This window comes from Peromyscus californicus, unplaced genomic scaffold, assembly GCF_007827085.1.
Source record: "Peromyscus californicus insignis strain IS unplaced genomic scaffold, ASM782708v3 Scaffold_24__1_contigs__length_46423439, whole genome shotgun sequence".
Taxonomy (NCBI): Eukaryota; Metazoa; Chordata; class Mammalia; order Rodentia; family Cricetidae; genus Peromyscus; species Peromyscus californicus.
The window spans coordinates 3,519,096-3,534,478 of NW_026294535.1; the positions used below are offsets into that span (position 1 = coordinate 3,519,096).

The 15,383-nt window shown below is 37.9% G+C and overlaps 1 protein-coding gene across 1 annotated transcript; it reads left to right on the forward strand.

Annotated features, from left to right (window-relative positions):
• Positions 1 to 13,781: 13,781 nt before the first annotated feature.
• LOC128119987 (ras-related protein Rap-1A-like) lies at positions 13,782 to 15,117 on the forward strand. Its single transcript, XM_052753757.1, has one exon. The coding sequence runs from the start codon at positions 13,921 to 13,923 to the stop codon at positions 14,473 to 14,475; it is 555 nt and encodes a 184-aa protein (XP_052609717.1). The 5' UTR covers positions 13,782 to 13,920; the 3' UTR covers positions 14,476 to 15,117.
• The last annotated feature ends 266 nt before the right edge of the window (positions 15,118 to 15,383 follow it).

Consider the following 15,383-nt stretch of genomic DNA (forward strand, 5'->3'; position numbering starts at 1 on the left):
GGCCAGGTCTGTCACAGCAATTCCCCACTTCTGGTACACAATTGCCACATTTAGGGTTTCCATTGCTGTGACAAAATACCATTACCATTACCAAAAACCAAGTTGAGGAGGAAAGGGTTTATTTGACTTATACTTCTATATTGCTGTTCATCATAGAAGGAAGATGGGACAGGAACTTAAATAGGGCAGGAACCTGGAGGCAGGAGCCGATGCAGAAGCCATGGAGAAGTGTTGCTTACTGGCTTCCTCATCATAGCTTGTAGGACCTGCTTTCCTATAGAACCCAGGACCACCAGCCCAGGGACAGCATCACCCAGAATGGATTGGGACTTCCCCTGTCAATCAGTAATTAAGAAAACGCCTTAGAGCCAGATCTTATGGAGGAATTTTCTCAATGAGTTGCCTTCCTTTCAGGTAACTCTAGCTTGTGTCAAGTTGACATAAAACTATCCAGCACTAACACTGTGATTTACTAGCCAGTGCCATTCATGTCACCATAAAACTCACTTTGCCTCTGTTGACTGTTATAAGTTAGGCCATTATAAACATTAATTTGTCTGTGCTGCCTACTACAATAACTACAATCACCTTCCTTTTGGCAATTCAGTGCTACTATCTGACACCTGATACTTTGGGACTCAATTAAACCCTTGCATTTAATTAATCCAACTGAACAACATCTTCAGCCCTAAGGTCTGGCATAAGAAGAAGTGTGAAAACAAAGAACTTCAAATGTGCTGGTGTCTTTCTCACCACTTTGTTTCTTGTAGTATTAGTGAAGGGCATGTCTTCTAGGTCTTCCCATTGTGGAAGATTAGGTTTTGCTCAGTGTACCCTCTATAATTTGACCACCTTCCCTTTAAAAAAATGTGAGCTTTTATATTAAATCTAGAATCTCTTCTTAGAGGGCCCATGTCAATAACTCAGCCTGACCCAGTTTAATGACAGCCTTAAAAACTGTTTTCATACACATTCCCCAGACATCTGCTTGAATGAATTAGCAAGCTCATTAAGCTTTTTAGTAGTGTAGTGCATCTTTTCATGAACTACACTTGCTACTTCCCCTCTAGGAGACTGCTTTGCCTTAAGTTTGATATTAGGTCTACAGACTACAACTGATAGGCCCAGAGGGCCTCAGTAATGTCTTGCCTGGCATTTTGTTCAGAGAAAGTCCTTGCTGGTTAAGCAGACAATGAAGGATTAATTTCATCAGTCAAAGGTAAAAAGGACAATACTTCAAAGGGTGTGACTGAGAGTACAGTGACTATCTCTTTGGGTGAGATGAGTATCTTAGGGTTCAGAGTTCTTAGCTTCAATATGGTTCTCCTACAGAACCATATCCCAAGTTGCAGGATACCATTCTTTACCAATTATTGCCCTTACTGCTGATGTCCTCCAAGGATGGGACTAATTCAGCCAACATTATAATAAATTTTATTTTCCACATCTTGAGCTCTGTGGCTCTTAGAAAGAAGATTCTCTTCCAAGGCATACTTAGAAATCTTTAGACTGTTTGTGCTCATCTAGAGTCAATCTATTTTATCACTAAGAACATTGTTGTCCACCATATTCTGAGATTCCAGAAGTTGATTAATTTTACCAAAGCAATCATTCCTATCCTGTGTCAATTTATCCAGAGATGCTAAGAAAAACTGAAAGCAAATGATATCATCATTTTCCTAAATTTGTCAAAAGTTTTTTATATATAGTCATTAAATTCATTGCCACCTACAATTGGTGAATCAAATACATTTATCTCCTTAAGTTTGTAAAATAGTTCATATCATGGTCTTTCAGTGTTCTCCGAGGTCCCAGGAGTGGTTTAAGTAACTGGAGAGGCTTTGGTAACTGAAGGTGTTGGCAAATTGGAAAACCTATTCCAGATATTTAAAAGAATCATCCTCATACTTCTGTTGCTCTAGAACCATTTCTGGGGTTCTTTAGAGAAACAGCACTTATAGAATGAATGAATCTCTCATTACATATAGCAAGGGGGGCTATTAGACTGGTATACAGATTGTGGTCCAGCTAATCCAATAATTGCTGTATGTGGACAGAAAGTCCAAGGATCAAGTAGTTGCTCGGGCCACATGGCCCGATATTTTGTTTGTGCTCTGACAAATAAAGCTTGCCTGGAGATCAGAGTGTGGAGCTAGCCACTAGTTAACCATAGAGGCCAGGCAGTGGTGGCATATACCTTTAATCTCAGTACTTGGGATCTTATGCCTTTGATCCTAGTACTTAAGACACATACCTTTAATCCCAGCACTAGGGAGGAGGAAACAGGAAGTGATATGGCTGGGTGAAGAGAGGAATATGACAGGTGGAGACAGTAGCTCGGCACTTTTCAGGCTCTTGAGTTGGCAAGGTAAGAGGTGGCTGTGACTTGCTCCTTTGTCTCTCTGATCTTTCAACATTTACCCCAATATCTGGTTCTGTGTTTTTATTATTAAGACCAATAGGGATTTGTGCTACATCTGGTGTCTAACTTGTGGGGCACAAATTCATGAAAAAGCCTCTTGCCTGTGGCTTTGTAGCCACTGGCACAGGTCAGAGCTGCACGTGGCCAGAGTCACTACCCCACTGGCTAAGTTTTTGTGGAAACCTCTCTGTAAAAAACTCCACAGGCCACTGCCAGCACTCCCAGATGGGGTCATCCTTGTGGATTCCTGAGAGCCTCCCCGGCAACCTGCCTCTTCCTATTGTCATGACGTCCTCCTTGCCCTCTCACTCTATGCTTGTTCCAGCTCAACCCTCCCATTTCCCTATGTTCTCATCCCCCACTCCTCATCCTCTGCCACCTCCCACTCCCAGTCCACTCATGTAGATCTCATCCACTTCTTCTTCATTCACTAGGTCATTCATGTGTCTCTCCAAGGATCTTTCCCTGTTAGCTAGCCTCTTTGGAGCTGAAGAGGTTTTCTGTTCACCATGCATGCCACCCACAGATCCCAACTCCTTCCTCCTCCCACCCATTTGTTAAATGTCTAAGTCCTCATTTATACTCAGCTTTCCTTTTAAAAACTTTATTTGCTTTTTCAAATATGATCTCTTTGCATATTATAGATTCATCATTATTCTAGATAGTTTTTATGCTGGCAGTGAAACCCAGGCAGGGCACATGCTAGGCAGTTACTCTATCACTGAGCTCCTTAGACATGCTTGTTTGATGTTTGAGAATATTTTTCTTTGTTATGATTTCAGTAAATAAATCAAGCCCTTTTCTTAAATAAATCTTTTGTATTAGTTTTTTTGTTCATCTGTGAGTTTTCTCACTGTAGGATAATTGTGCTGTTAGATGACTTCATTTCTGAGTTTTTAAGGCCTTTTTTGTTTCATGTATTCTATCTTTGAATAAAGACTCAAGTTTTTCTTGTGGACAGTATTAAGACTGTGTGTAAGGAATTGTCTTTCTTTTTTTCACAAAGCCTAATAAATGTTTTAGCTAAATTACAAAACAAAACAAAAACTTCCACAGGCACATGGGCTCAATACACTGCTGAAGTTACCCCCTCACCATTGGCCAGCTCTGCCTTTAGGCAGCTCCTGCCACAGGTGTGTCTTCTCCATGATCTCCTGTGTGCATTTTTCAGACAGCAGGTTCCCCCTCCTGGTGGTTTATGGACTCTCCCTGGACCCCCTCCTCAAGCTACTGCCAAACTAGGTAGCTGCCTTGAAAACCTGCTCAGGCTTCTACTATTCTATGCAGAACCAGTCAGCTTCAGATCTTCATTGTTATCATTGACAGATTTGATGAGACAATTAGTAATTCTTAAAGGGAAGAATTAGTTAGAAGACAGAGTTTTCTTCTCACATTAAAAAATGGGAAACACTGTTACAATGGAGGGAGTTAGGTCTCTGTATGATAATATGCTTGATGGCTTGAAAATGGAACAATGAAATGAAAGGATAATTAATTTAGATGGAATTTACATAATGTCAATTATAAAAATTATCAGTTTGATCATTTTTGTTTTAATATTTAAAAAGTTGGTTAATATGAGTGCCAAGGTAAAAGTTTTAGAAAAACATTTTAAAACAGATCATGAAGATAGTCAGACCTAGACAGAGGTATTTAAAGGAGAACCAATCTTATCTCAGCATTGCATTATAAAGTTAGAGACAAGCAGCCTAAAGTTTTCAAACAACCAACTTTAATTTATCCAGTAACCTTACAGGAACTGCCAAATGATAGATATTCTCAAGGTTGTTGTAAGAACTGAATGGACTCCTATGCAAATGTTAGATTTAAGGAGATTCAAGGATGTGATATTTTCATATTTCATATGGCATGCTCATGGTCAACTTGTAATAGAATTATTCCTCAAGACTGGAGAGACTTGATTACAGCAGTCTTGGAGCCTGGTCCTCAATTACAATGGAGGACCTGGTGGAAAGATGAGGCTAAGACCATTGAACAAAGAAGTAGGGATAGAGGTATGGAAATCTCTGAAGACCAACTTCTTAGAGAGGGAGATTATGCTAATGTAGAAGGGCAATCTCTATATGATGACCACACCTTAACTTTATGAAATGCAGCAGCTTTGAATGCTTGAGAGAGAGTTGAAGAAGTAGTAAAGAAAACTGAGTCACTTACTAAAGTTATACAGGGCCCAAAAGAACCTTCACTGATTTCTTACAAAGATTAACTTCAGCAGTAAATAGAATGATACCAAATTCAGAAGCTAGACAAATAATAATTGAATCTCTGGCTTTTGAAAATGCTAATGCACAATGCAAAGTGGTAATTAAAGGCAGGATCAGCAAGCACCCTTGGAGGAATGGATCTGAGATACAATCAATATTGAATCTCATAACCATGATGATGCTTGGATAGGAGAGGTGATTTCCAGAGGTTTGAAGAAAAATTTGAATGTCAAGTGTTCCAATTGTGGTAAACAAGATAATCTAAAAAGAGATTGTAAATAGGGTGTTCCTAGAAACAATGTTTTTTTTTCTAAGAATAATCCCAACAGAATGTCTCCTCTCTTCTGTATTATGCAGAAGGTGTGGCAAAGGCAGGCATTGAACTAATGAACGTATAACAAGGGTCAGACAATGTAAACCTTTGCCATTGGGAAATGCCTTAGGGGGGCCCTTACAGGCCCCCATATCAAATTAGGTTCAGTTATTTCTTGTCATTGTGGAGTAAACTCCTTACCAGAACAATTAAAGAACCTAATGCCTATTGCAAAAACAAAAACAAAAAATAAAACATACTGCTCTGGAGGATAGAACAACTATAGAAGAGAGAACAAAGAATTCAGGAGAAACCATAAAGCAAATATTTTTGCGAACTACTCTAAATGAGCAAAGACCAAAATTAAAAATACAAATAAATGACATGACCATTGGAGATCTTGTAGACACAGGTGCAGATGTAACAATAATTGCTCCAGAATCTTGGAATCCAAATTGGCCTCTTCATGAGGTAAATGTTTAGCTTTTAGGAATTGGAACATTATCTCAGGTAAAAGAGAGAGCGAGATGGGTTGAATGTATAGGGCCAGAAGGACAGAGAGGAAAATTAAAGCCATATGTGCCTAACATAGCAATGAATTTATGGGGACATGATTTGTTACAGCAGTGGAATACCCAGATTAACATTCTTCTAATCTCAGAAACAAATGATAAATTAATGTATGTTTCTGGGAAAAATATTAGAAGGCATTATAAAGAGCAGTCACTGACCATTCAGGTTGTACAAGAACAAGGCACAATAGCTGCTCATTTTTCAAAGGCACCAACAGCCCTACCTTTAAAATGGTTAATGTACAAACCTGTATAGGTTGAGCAATGATCTTTAACATCAGAGAAACTGCAGGCCTTAGAACAGTTGGTACAGGAGCAGCTAATGCTCAGCATATTGAAGAATGAACTGGCTCTTGGAATTCTCCTGTATTTGTTAATAAAAAGAAATCTGGAGAATGGTAACAGATCTAAGAGCTGTTAATAAGGTGGTTCAGCCAATGGGCTCTCTACAGCCTGGAATTCCTCTGCCTTCTTTATTAACTAAAAGATGGCCTCTTATAGTTATCAATTTAAAAGATTATTTCTTCATGATACCTTTAAAAGAAAAAGACAGAACAAAATTTGCCTTCGTGGTGCCTACTTATAATAATTATCAGCCTGTTAAGAGATATCAGTGGAAGGTTCTCCCACAGGGAATGTTAAATAGCCCCACCCTGTGCCAATATTTTGTAGGACAGCTATTGGAAATGATACATAAGCAATTTCCTCAATCTATAGTTTACTATTACATGACTAACATATTACTAGCTGATTCAACTGTAGTTACTTTAGAAAGTATTTTTTGTAAAGTAGTAAAGAAGAAAATTTTGCCTTGTTGGGGATTACAAATTGCTTCTGAAAAAATTCAAAGAGGAGATTGTTATAATAATAATAAATTAATTATTTAGAATATAAACTAGGTATAGAAACATTAGATCCCAAAAGGTGCAAATTAGGAGAGATCAATTGTGGACTTTCAATGACTTTCAAAGATTGCTAGGAGACATTTCCAATAAGGTTGTTCAAAGCCTTAAATATTAAATTTAGTACTTAAATATTCCAAGAGAATTGTCAGTTGAAGATGAAAGAGAATTTGCTTTGGAGAAAAAGAAATTACAGGCTTGTAGTACCTTTTACTAGTGATTAAACTGACAAATTATTAGTGGAATGTGAACCTTGGCAAAGAGATAATTTTAGGAGAGATTAGCAACAAATATTCCCAAAGCAAGAGAAGTAAATATATAATGATAATTAATTGGATTCTTCTTCATATTGTATGGAGAACACCAATTTCTGAAATCCCTAGATTTTATAGTGATGCAAAAATAAAATAAAATAAAATAAAATAAACAGGAAAGCAAGGTTATAAATCAGGAAATTTAAGTAGAGTGGCTAAAAGGTCTTATGATTCTGTCCAAAAGTCAGAATTATAAGATATTCTGATGGTATTAATGGATTTTACAGACCCTCTCAACATAGTTATCAACTCTCAGTATGCAGAAAGAGTTGTTTTACACATTGAAACTGCTGAATTTATTCCTGATGAGTCAGAATTAACTTTGTTATTTATTCAGTTACAATTAATAATCAGGAATCAGAATCATCATTTATGTCCCATATGGGTCTGCAAGGTTCTCTATCACAAAGTAATGATGAAATTGATCAGCTATTGTTAGGAAATGTGCTGGAGGTCTCAGAGTTTCATAAAAAAACATGTCAGTAGCAGAAGTGTGAAAAAGGATTTTTCCATAACTTAGTAACAAGCCAAGGAAATTATAAGGGAATGTCCTAGTTGTTCTTTATATAACTAAACTCCACTACCTGCAGGAAGTAACCCAAAGGGTACTCAAAGGAATGAAATCTTGCAGATGGATGTGTTTCCTTTTGTAGAATTTCAAAAATTAAGATATGTACACCACACCACTGATACCTATTTAGGATTTTAGTGGGCAACTGCTTTGAGTTCTGAAAAGACTGATTCTGTAATCACACATTTGTTAGAAGTTATGATCATCATGGGTATACCTGTACAAATTAAAACTGACAATGCTCCAGCATATGTCTCTAGTAAAATGAAACAGTTTTTTGCTTATTACAATATAAAGCATATTAAAGGTAACTGCACAATCCTACAGGGCAAGCAGTTACAGAAAGATCAAATCAAACTCTAAAAGATATGCTAAATAAACATAAAGGGGTAATAAAGACCCCCAGAAATAGATTGCATAATACTTTAACTTTCAATTTTCTAAATACTAATGGGAAAGGAACAACAGGTGCAGAGAGACATTGGATAATAGAAAAGCTACAGAATAAAATCAGCGTGTGTACTTTAAAGATGTCATGACCTTAGAATGGAAACCAGGATATGTGTTATATTTGGGGAAGAGGTTTTGCTTTTATTTCCACAGGAGAAGAGAAGCCATGGATACCATCAAATTGATAAAGATTAGATTTGAACAAGAGAGATCTCTTAATTAGAAGAGATGATAGTTCATCAAACAGTATGGCTATTCAATCTAAATTAACTTATATGACTAACAAATTCTTCTCATTTGATCAGATATAACTTGGCAAAAGGGAACCTCCCCAAAGTTAGGGTTGGGGAAGGATTTTGTTTTTGTCTTTTCAGGAAAATGAGGGCATCTAGCTAAGGAATCTGAAGAACATTGAACAAATAAGACATCTGAAGAAAAAGGACAAATCATCCAGAAAACATGCCGCAAGAAAAAGAGTAAATTGGCTTATTGGTATCACATCTTTAACAAGATAAAATTTCATAAATCTTCCCAAATGTTTGTTTCTGCTGTTCCCTACAGAAAAATAATGCAAGTGGTCTTTTTGTAGTCCCAGTTCAGTTGAAAACTAAAGCTGACTTTGGAGTTGGAGTGTGACTCTTTCCTTCTCTAAATCCAAGCATGCCTGTTAAATTAAAATCCAAAATCTTTGTCTCATGTCAGAAGAGCCATTTGATATAGGACAAAAGAAAAAACCAAAATTAGAGACTTTTCTATTGCCACTAATTTCATAATCCTTTGGTTTTACTTTGACTCTTTAAAGCTTTTCTTAAGGTATGAATATATGTATATATCTTTGTCATGATATTAATGGCCATATAGAATACTAACTAATTCTAGAAAAAGGCTTCATCTAGCTTCCTGTACATGATTTCAGGTTTGAGTCTCTATCAGGTAACTAGGAATTAAGTTTTTGTACTCTGGATGTACATGACAAATACTGACCCTTTAACCTCTTTGAGATCTTCTGCCTATGACATTTAAAATGTTTAAGTGAACCATGACTGGTGCCCAATGTGTTGGCAAGAGTTTCCACCTAAAACCTGAGTAAAAAGATTCTAAAATGGAGCTAAAAAACAGTTCCTAGTTGTCTCTTTCAAGCTAGTGGCAGCCTGCGTTTTTGAGCTACTATGGTGGGTTCCTGACGTGTGTGCGCTCTGGACCTGCCGTATGGCGGGAATGAGGCCTCTGCAAGTGGCACATTAAGCTGCGTGGTGGATTTAGCCTTTGCTAGGACAAAACAAAAAGAGGTTTCTGGGCTACATGCTGCTTGATAGAAGCATAGACCCACTATTTCTGAGAGTTGATGGCTCCCAGAGCTGGTGGAAAACGTACCACCGCCATGTTGGGAAGCTGAAGTGGGTGGAGCCAGCAGCCACAGTGCCAGCACTGTTTCAGTCTTAGAAGGCTGCAGTTTAAAGCAATAGGCTCAAGCTAATATAAAAAATAAGCCATGTAAAGATGGCTACCACACAGAGAATCTGGATTATGTTCTCTTTGATATTCCTAACTGAAGAAAAACATTTGGTTGCAAAAGCTGTTGAGTTATGCCAAAATGTATATTTTAAAGGTAACTTGATTTGAAAATTTGGATGCAAGGATATGTTGCTTTGGAAATGAGGCTCTGCTTTTGTTTCTGAAAGCCAGAGGCTATGGATTTGTTCCAGATTAAGATACATCAGGTTTAGCCGGGCGGTGGTGGTGCATGCCTTTAATCCCAGCACTCGGGAGGCAGAGCCAGGTGGATCTCTGTGAGTTCGAGGCCAGCCTGGTCTCCAAAGCGAGTTCCAGGAAAGGCGCAAAGCTACACAGAGAAACCCTGTCTCGAAAAACAACAACAAAAAAAATACATCAGGTTTGACCAGCCAAGACCACCTGAAAGGTCTCCGATGACACCCTGGCCCAGATGATCCAACATCCAGAACCATTTCAAGGCAACTGGTTCAGATGATACACCCTCATGGACTACTCCATAATCCTAAAATTTTCTTTGTGTACCCATAAGATACAGTGCCCCCACTCCAGCAGGAAGTAGTAAGAGAAGCTACACCCAAATTCCCAAATATACCAAGCTGGCTTTGGAGATGTATAAAAGTTAAAACCTTCCTCTTTAAAAAAAAAAGAAAAAAGAAAAGGGAAAGTGCTGTGGGACGGTCTGTATGTCAAATTGCTCTGATTGGTCAATAAATAAAACACTGATTGGCCAGTGGCCAGGCAGGAAGTATAGGCAGGACTAACAGAGAGGAGAACAGAGAAAACAGGAAGGTGGAGGGAGTCACTGCCAGCTTCCGCCATGACAAGCAGCATGTGAAGACGCCAGTAAGCCACGAGCCACATGGCAAGGTATAGATTTATGGAAATGGATTAATTTAAGCTATAAGAACAGTTAGCAGGAAGCCTACCATGGCCATACAGTTTGTAAGCAATATAAGTCTCTGTGTTTACTTGGTTGGGTCTGAGTGACTGTGGGACTGGCAGGTGACAGAGATTTGTCCTGACTGTGGGCAAGGCAGGAAAACTCTAGCTACACATGGCCACACCTAATAGCGACCTTTGAAGTTTCCAAAAGGGTGATTTCCTTGTTGGAAGAAGTATGTCACTAGAGATGGGCTTTGAGGTTTCAGAAGCTCAAACCAAATACAGTGATTCCCTCTTTTCCTGTTGCCTTTGGGTCCAAATATAGAGCTCTCAGCTACTTTATCTGCATGCTTGCTGCCCTGCTCCCTGCCATAGGATAATGGACTAAACCTTTGCAACTGTAAGGAAACCTCAATTAAATGCTTTCTTTTATAAGAGTTGCTATGATCATGGTGTCTCTTCGTAGAATTAGAACACTGACTAAGACAACCTCCAAGGGAGAAGTCCTACAGATCACATAACAGCTTGGGAGAAAGTCCTGGATATCATGTACCAGCATGGGAAACAACCCTGGGTTTGTTGTAGTCACATAAAAAGCAGTCCTTGATATCACATACTCACACTGGAGAAGTCCTTCCTATTATGTACCTATCTGAGAAAAAATCCTCAATATCATGTACCTGATAGGAGAAATTCTTGCATATCATGAACCCACAAGGGAAGAAATCCATGATATCATGTACCCTCATGGAAAGAAGTCTTGGATATCATGTACCTTATGGTAATATTTTCTGCATATCATATACCAGAGTGGGGAACTGCAGGAAATCATGAGTTGTCCTGGTCTAGCTGCCTTGAGAGGTATGTGTCATAAGTTTTTCAGGTTAAAGTCTGTGGCTCCTGGGACACCGTGAATCTTTCAGTTCCTGAGAAATTGGGGCACTCCCTTAGGCAGTGAGGTGTTTAGGCTGCTTTGTGTTTCTCTATGTTTTCTTGAAGTCTGTGAGGCATATAGAAGCTTGACTTGACAGTTGGTCTTAGACATTAATCTTATGTACCCTGTATAGCTTAAAAACATCATTATATCCTGGCAAGTACCATAGTACTGATAGTGGTAATCGCCATTATATTCTGTTTCTGATAAAGGTATTAAAAAGTCTGATTGCTTGCAATAAACTTGTCTTGCTGTGGCCCCTCCAACCTGAGCCTGGTTTAATTCCTCATCGGGCCATATCAGGTATCCTGAGTCCAGTAAGTAAGTGTGGGCACTTACAGGTGGCACCTGGAACAGAGACCTGAAATATGAGAATTAAAGGAAAAGAAAAAGTTGTGGTTAAAAAGGGCTAAAGGCTCACTCATAAGTGGATACTAGATATAAAGAAAAGGACAATCAGACTGCAACTCACAGATCCAGGGAGGCTACCTAGCAGGGGGGACCGTAAATGACTGTGGCTTATAATAAGTTTTGGTTTAATCACTGGGCATGCTTTAATGAAACATTTCATTATTAGGATAAGAATTTGTACTGTATCAAGCTGATGAAAGAATATGCTGCCTGTACTTTTAGGAGGGGAGGCTAAAATCTTTTTAGATTATGAAATAGCCTAAGGAAAAATGTCTACTGTAATCAAACAGTGAAGGGGGAGATGAATAGGAATCTCACTTACACAACTTAAGTAAAACATAGCTCTCTGAACAGGTGAAAATAGGTTTCAGAATCTAATCAATATTTATTTGTATAATTCAGCTATCATTTGGCTTAAAAGGGCTTTTTGGGAAATGTTATCATTTTTACTATTTTCTACAGAGAAAATATTTTCCAGTTTCAAATAACCCTGGACTTTTGAATTATAACCTGTTTTTATTTTCAAAAAATAAATAAATAAACCTAGATTCTTCACATAAAAAAAGGGCTAAAGGTGAGAAATGCCTGGGTTTTCATGTATGCGCAAGTATAACAAGGCAGAAGAATTAATTGGAGGTAAAATGATGGGACAGGAAGTATCGAAGGAGTGACATTTGTTTGCACAATTTCTGCAAACTTTGTTGCTGGTAGGACGAGTTAAAGTGAGATACCATCAGTTGATGAAATCCCTGGAGCCCATTAATGAGCCCTTCTTTCCCTTGAGGAGGGGGTCTTTGGATCCTAGAACCTGGTCCTGTTTAGAAAGAGCAATCCAGGGAGAATTAGATTCAAGGGGAATAGAAAAATTTCTAGTGATGCTTTTCAACTTTGGAAAGAAATAAAAGCAGTAATAGATAAAAGTGACAGTTAAAATTAAAAGGAAAATGATTAAAAAACAGGACACTGGAAATAGAAGAAAAAATAGAAGCTACAGAAATATCATGCAGTGTCTTCCTCTGTGATGAAGCTGACTGTTTTCTTCCTCCTCGTGCTGATTTTACCACTCTCACCTCCAGCTCTGATTTCCTCTGCTCCTAAATCCCATTCAGCAAGTCCAGTTCTTGATAGCATGGAAGTGTTTCTGATGCTTCATTTCATTTCTTACTGAGGTTGTTAGGGATGTTTCTCAGCCTCTGATAAGAGAATTAATTCCTTTTAAGTCATGGTGTGGGTCCCATACAAAAGACTTTTGTTTTGTTTTGTTTTGTATCAAGCTGAGAGAAGAGGGAGATAACATGGAATAATTTTCTCTTTTACTGGTGCGTGAAAAGCCCAATTCTGATAACCCAGGGCAATGGGTTAAAGGCTATATATACATTTCATTTAAGACTCTTAAGGATCTTAATCAGACTTGCACTCAATATGGGCCAACTACTCCTTTTATGTAGTCTCCCCTTGATTCTATTTCTGGAGAGGCTTTTGTTCCCTCTAACTGGAGGATCTCAGCAAAAGATTGTCTTACTGGGAGCAAATATTTACTGTGGAAGACTGGATATTCAGAAAGATGTCAGGACCAAGCTGTTAAAAATCAACGAAATAATGTGCTATAACTTTTAAAATGTTAACAGGAGAAAGCATATATAATAATGCTCAACAACAGATTATATATTCTTCTGAGGTTTATATACTAATAAATGCTTTGGCACTACAAGCGTGGTATAAGTTATAAGATTCTGGAAGAAAGAGAGAGGAACTTTCTAAATTTAGACAGGGGCCTGATGAGCAATATAAGAATTTTGTTTCTTGTCTTTTACAGGTGTTCAGTTGCCTGATGGTTGATGGAAAGGCAGGAATGATTCCTACTGAGCAACCGGCACACGAGAATGCTAATGCTACATGCCAACTATCTCTTTCAAGAGAAAGGGATGTTAATGATTACATCGGCCTTTATGCCTTCATATACTCAAGGGTTCACTCTGGGTGAGGCCCTCCAAGGGCAAATAGTGCCTCAATTATTGGCAATCATCCAACAAGGAAAAAAAATTAAAAATGACAAATAACCGAACTTTACGTCAAAAATTTGTTGCTACTGCTTTAAGGAGTGCTAAAAGAAATTGTTTCCTCTTACTTTTATTAAAATTATATGGATGATATTTTGAATTCTTCTAAAAATAATAAAATTGTAGAAGATCTGTTTAAAAAAATAAAAATTGGATTAATCCTTTAAATTTATTCCTGATAGAAAAATTTAAAATATGTTCATATCGGCCGCCGCCGCCGCTCCCGAGGCCGCTGCTGCTGCCGCCGCCGCGCAGAGCCCGAACCCGAGCCGCGGCCGAGAGGAGGGAGGAGGAGGAGGTGGAGGAGGCGCCGGGCCGCGGGGTTGTCAGTATTTAAACAGAGCACATCATGCGTGAGTACAAGCTAGTGGTCCTTGGTTCAGGAGGCGTGGGGAAGTCTGCTCTGACAGTTCAGTTTGTTCAGGGAATTTTTGTTGAAAAATATGACCCAACGATAGAAGATTCCTACAGAAAGCAAGTTGAAGTAGATTGCCAACAATGTATGCTGGAAATCCTGGATACTGCAGGAACAGAGCAATTTACAGCAATGAGGGATTTATATATGAAGAATGGCCAAGGGTTTGCACTAGTTTATTCAATTACAGCTCAGTCTACGTTTAATGACTTACAGGATTTGAGAGAACAGATTTTACGGGTTAAAGACACAGAAGATGTTCCAATGATTTTGGTTGGCAATAAATGTGACCTGGAAGACGAGCGGGTAGTTGGCAAAGAACAAGGCCAGAATTTAGCAAGACAGTGGTGTAACTGTGCCTTTTTAGAATCTTCTGCAAAGTCAAAGATCAACGTTAATGAGATATTTTATGACCTGGTCAGACAGATAAATAGAAAAACACCAGCGGAAAAGAAGAAGCCTAAAAAGAAATCATGTCTGCTGCTCTAGACTTGAAGTCAGCAGCAGCTCTGAGCCAGATCACAGAAATGAAGAACTGTTGCCTAATTGGAAAGTGCCAGCATTCCAGACTTCAAAAACTAAATCTGAAGAGGCTTCTCCTGTTTTATATATTATGTGAAGAATTTAGATCTTATATTGGTTTGCACAAGTTCCCTGGAGAAAAAGTTGCTCTGTGTATATCTCCTGGAAATAAGACATAGTATTTCTCCTTTGCAATAGCAGTTATAACAGATGTGAAATAAGATACTTGACTCTAATACAATTATACAGAAGAGCATGGATGCATTTCAAATGTTAGATGTTACTACTATAATCAAATGATTTCATATTGACCTTTTTATCATGACTCCTCCCTATCAAGCACTAAAAAGTTGAACCATCATACTTTATATCTGTAATGATATAGATTATGAAATCTCCCTTTAAACTCATTGCAGCAGATAACTTTTTGAGTCATTGACTTCATTTTATATTTAAAAATTATGAAAATATCATCTGTCATTATATTCTAATTAAAATTGTTTGTGCATAATGCTTTGGAAAAATGGGTCTTTTATAGGGAAAAAACTGGGATAACTGATTTCTATGGCTTTCAAAGCTAAAATATATAATATACTAAACCAACTCTAATATTGCTTCTTGTGTTTTACTGTCAGATTAAATTACAGCTTTTATGGATGATTAAATTTTAGTACATTTTCAAAAAAAAATATGTTCATATCATTGTAGACACTTATTCATTGCCCATTTTTGCTATTCTGCTATCAGGAGAAAGAATTAAGGATGTTAATTACTTTTTTACACAAAGATTTTGCTATTTTAGGCCCCTGTAAAATAATCAAAAGCAACAATTCTCCTGCATACACAGCCAAGCCTTTTCAGAAATTTTCCAATAG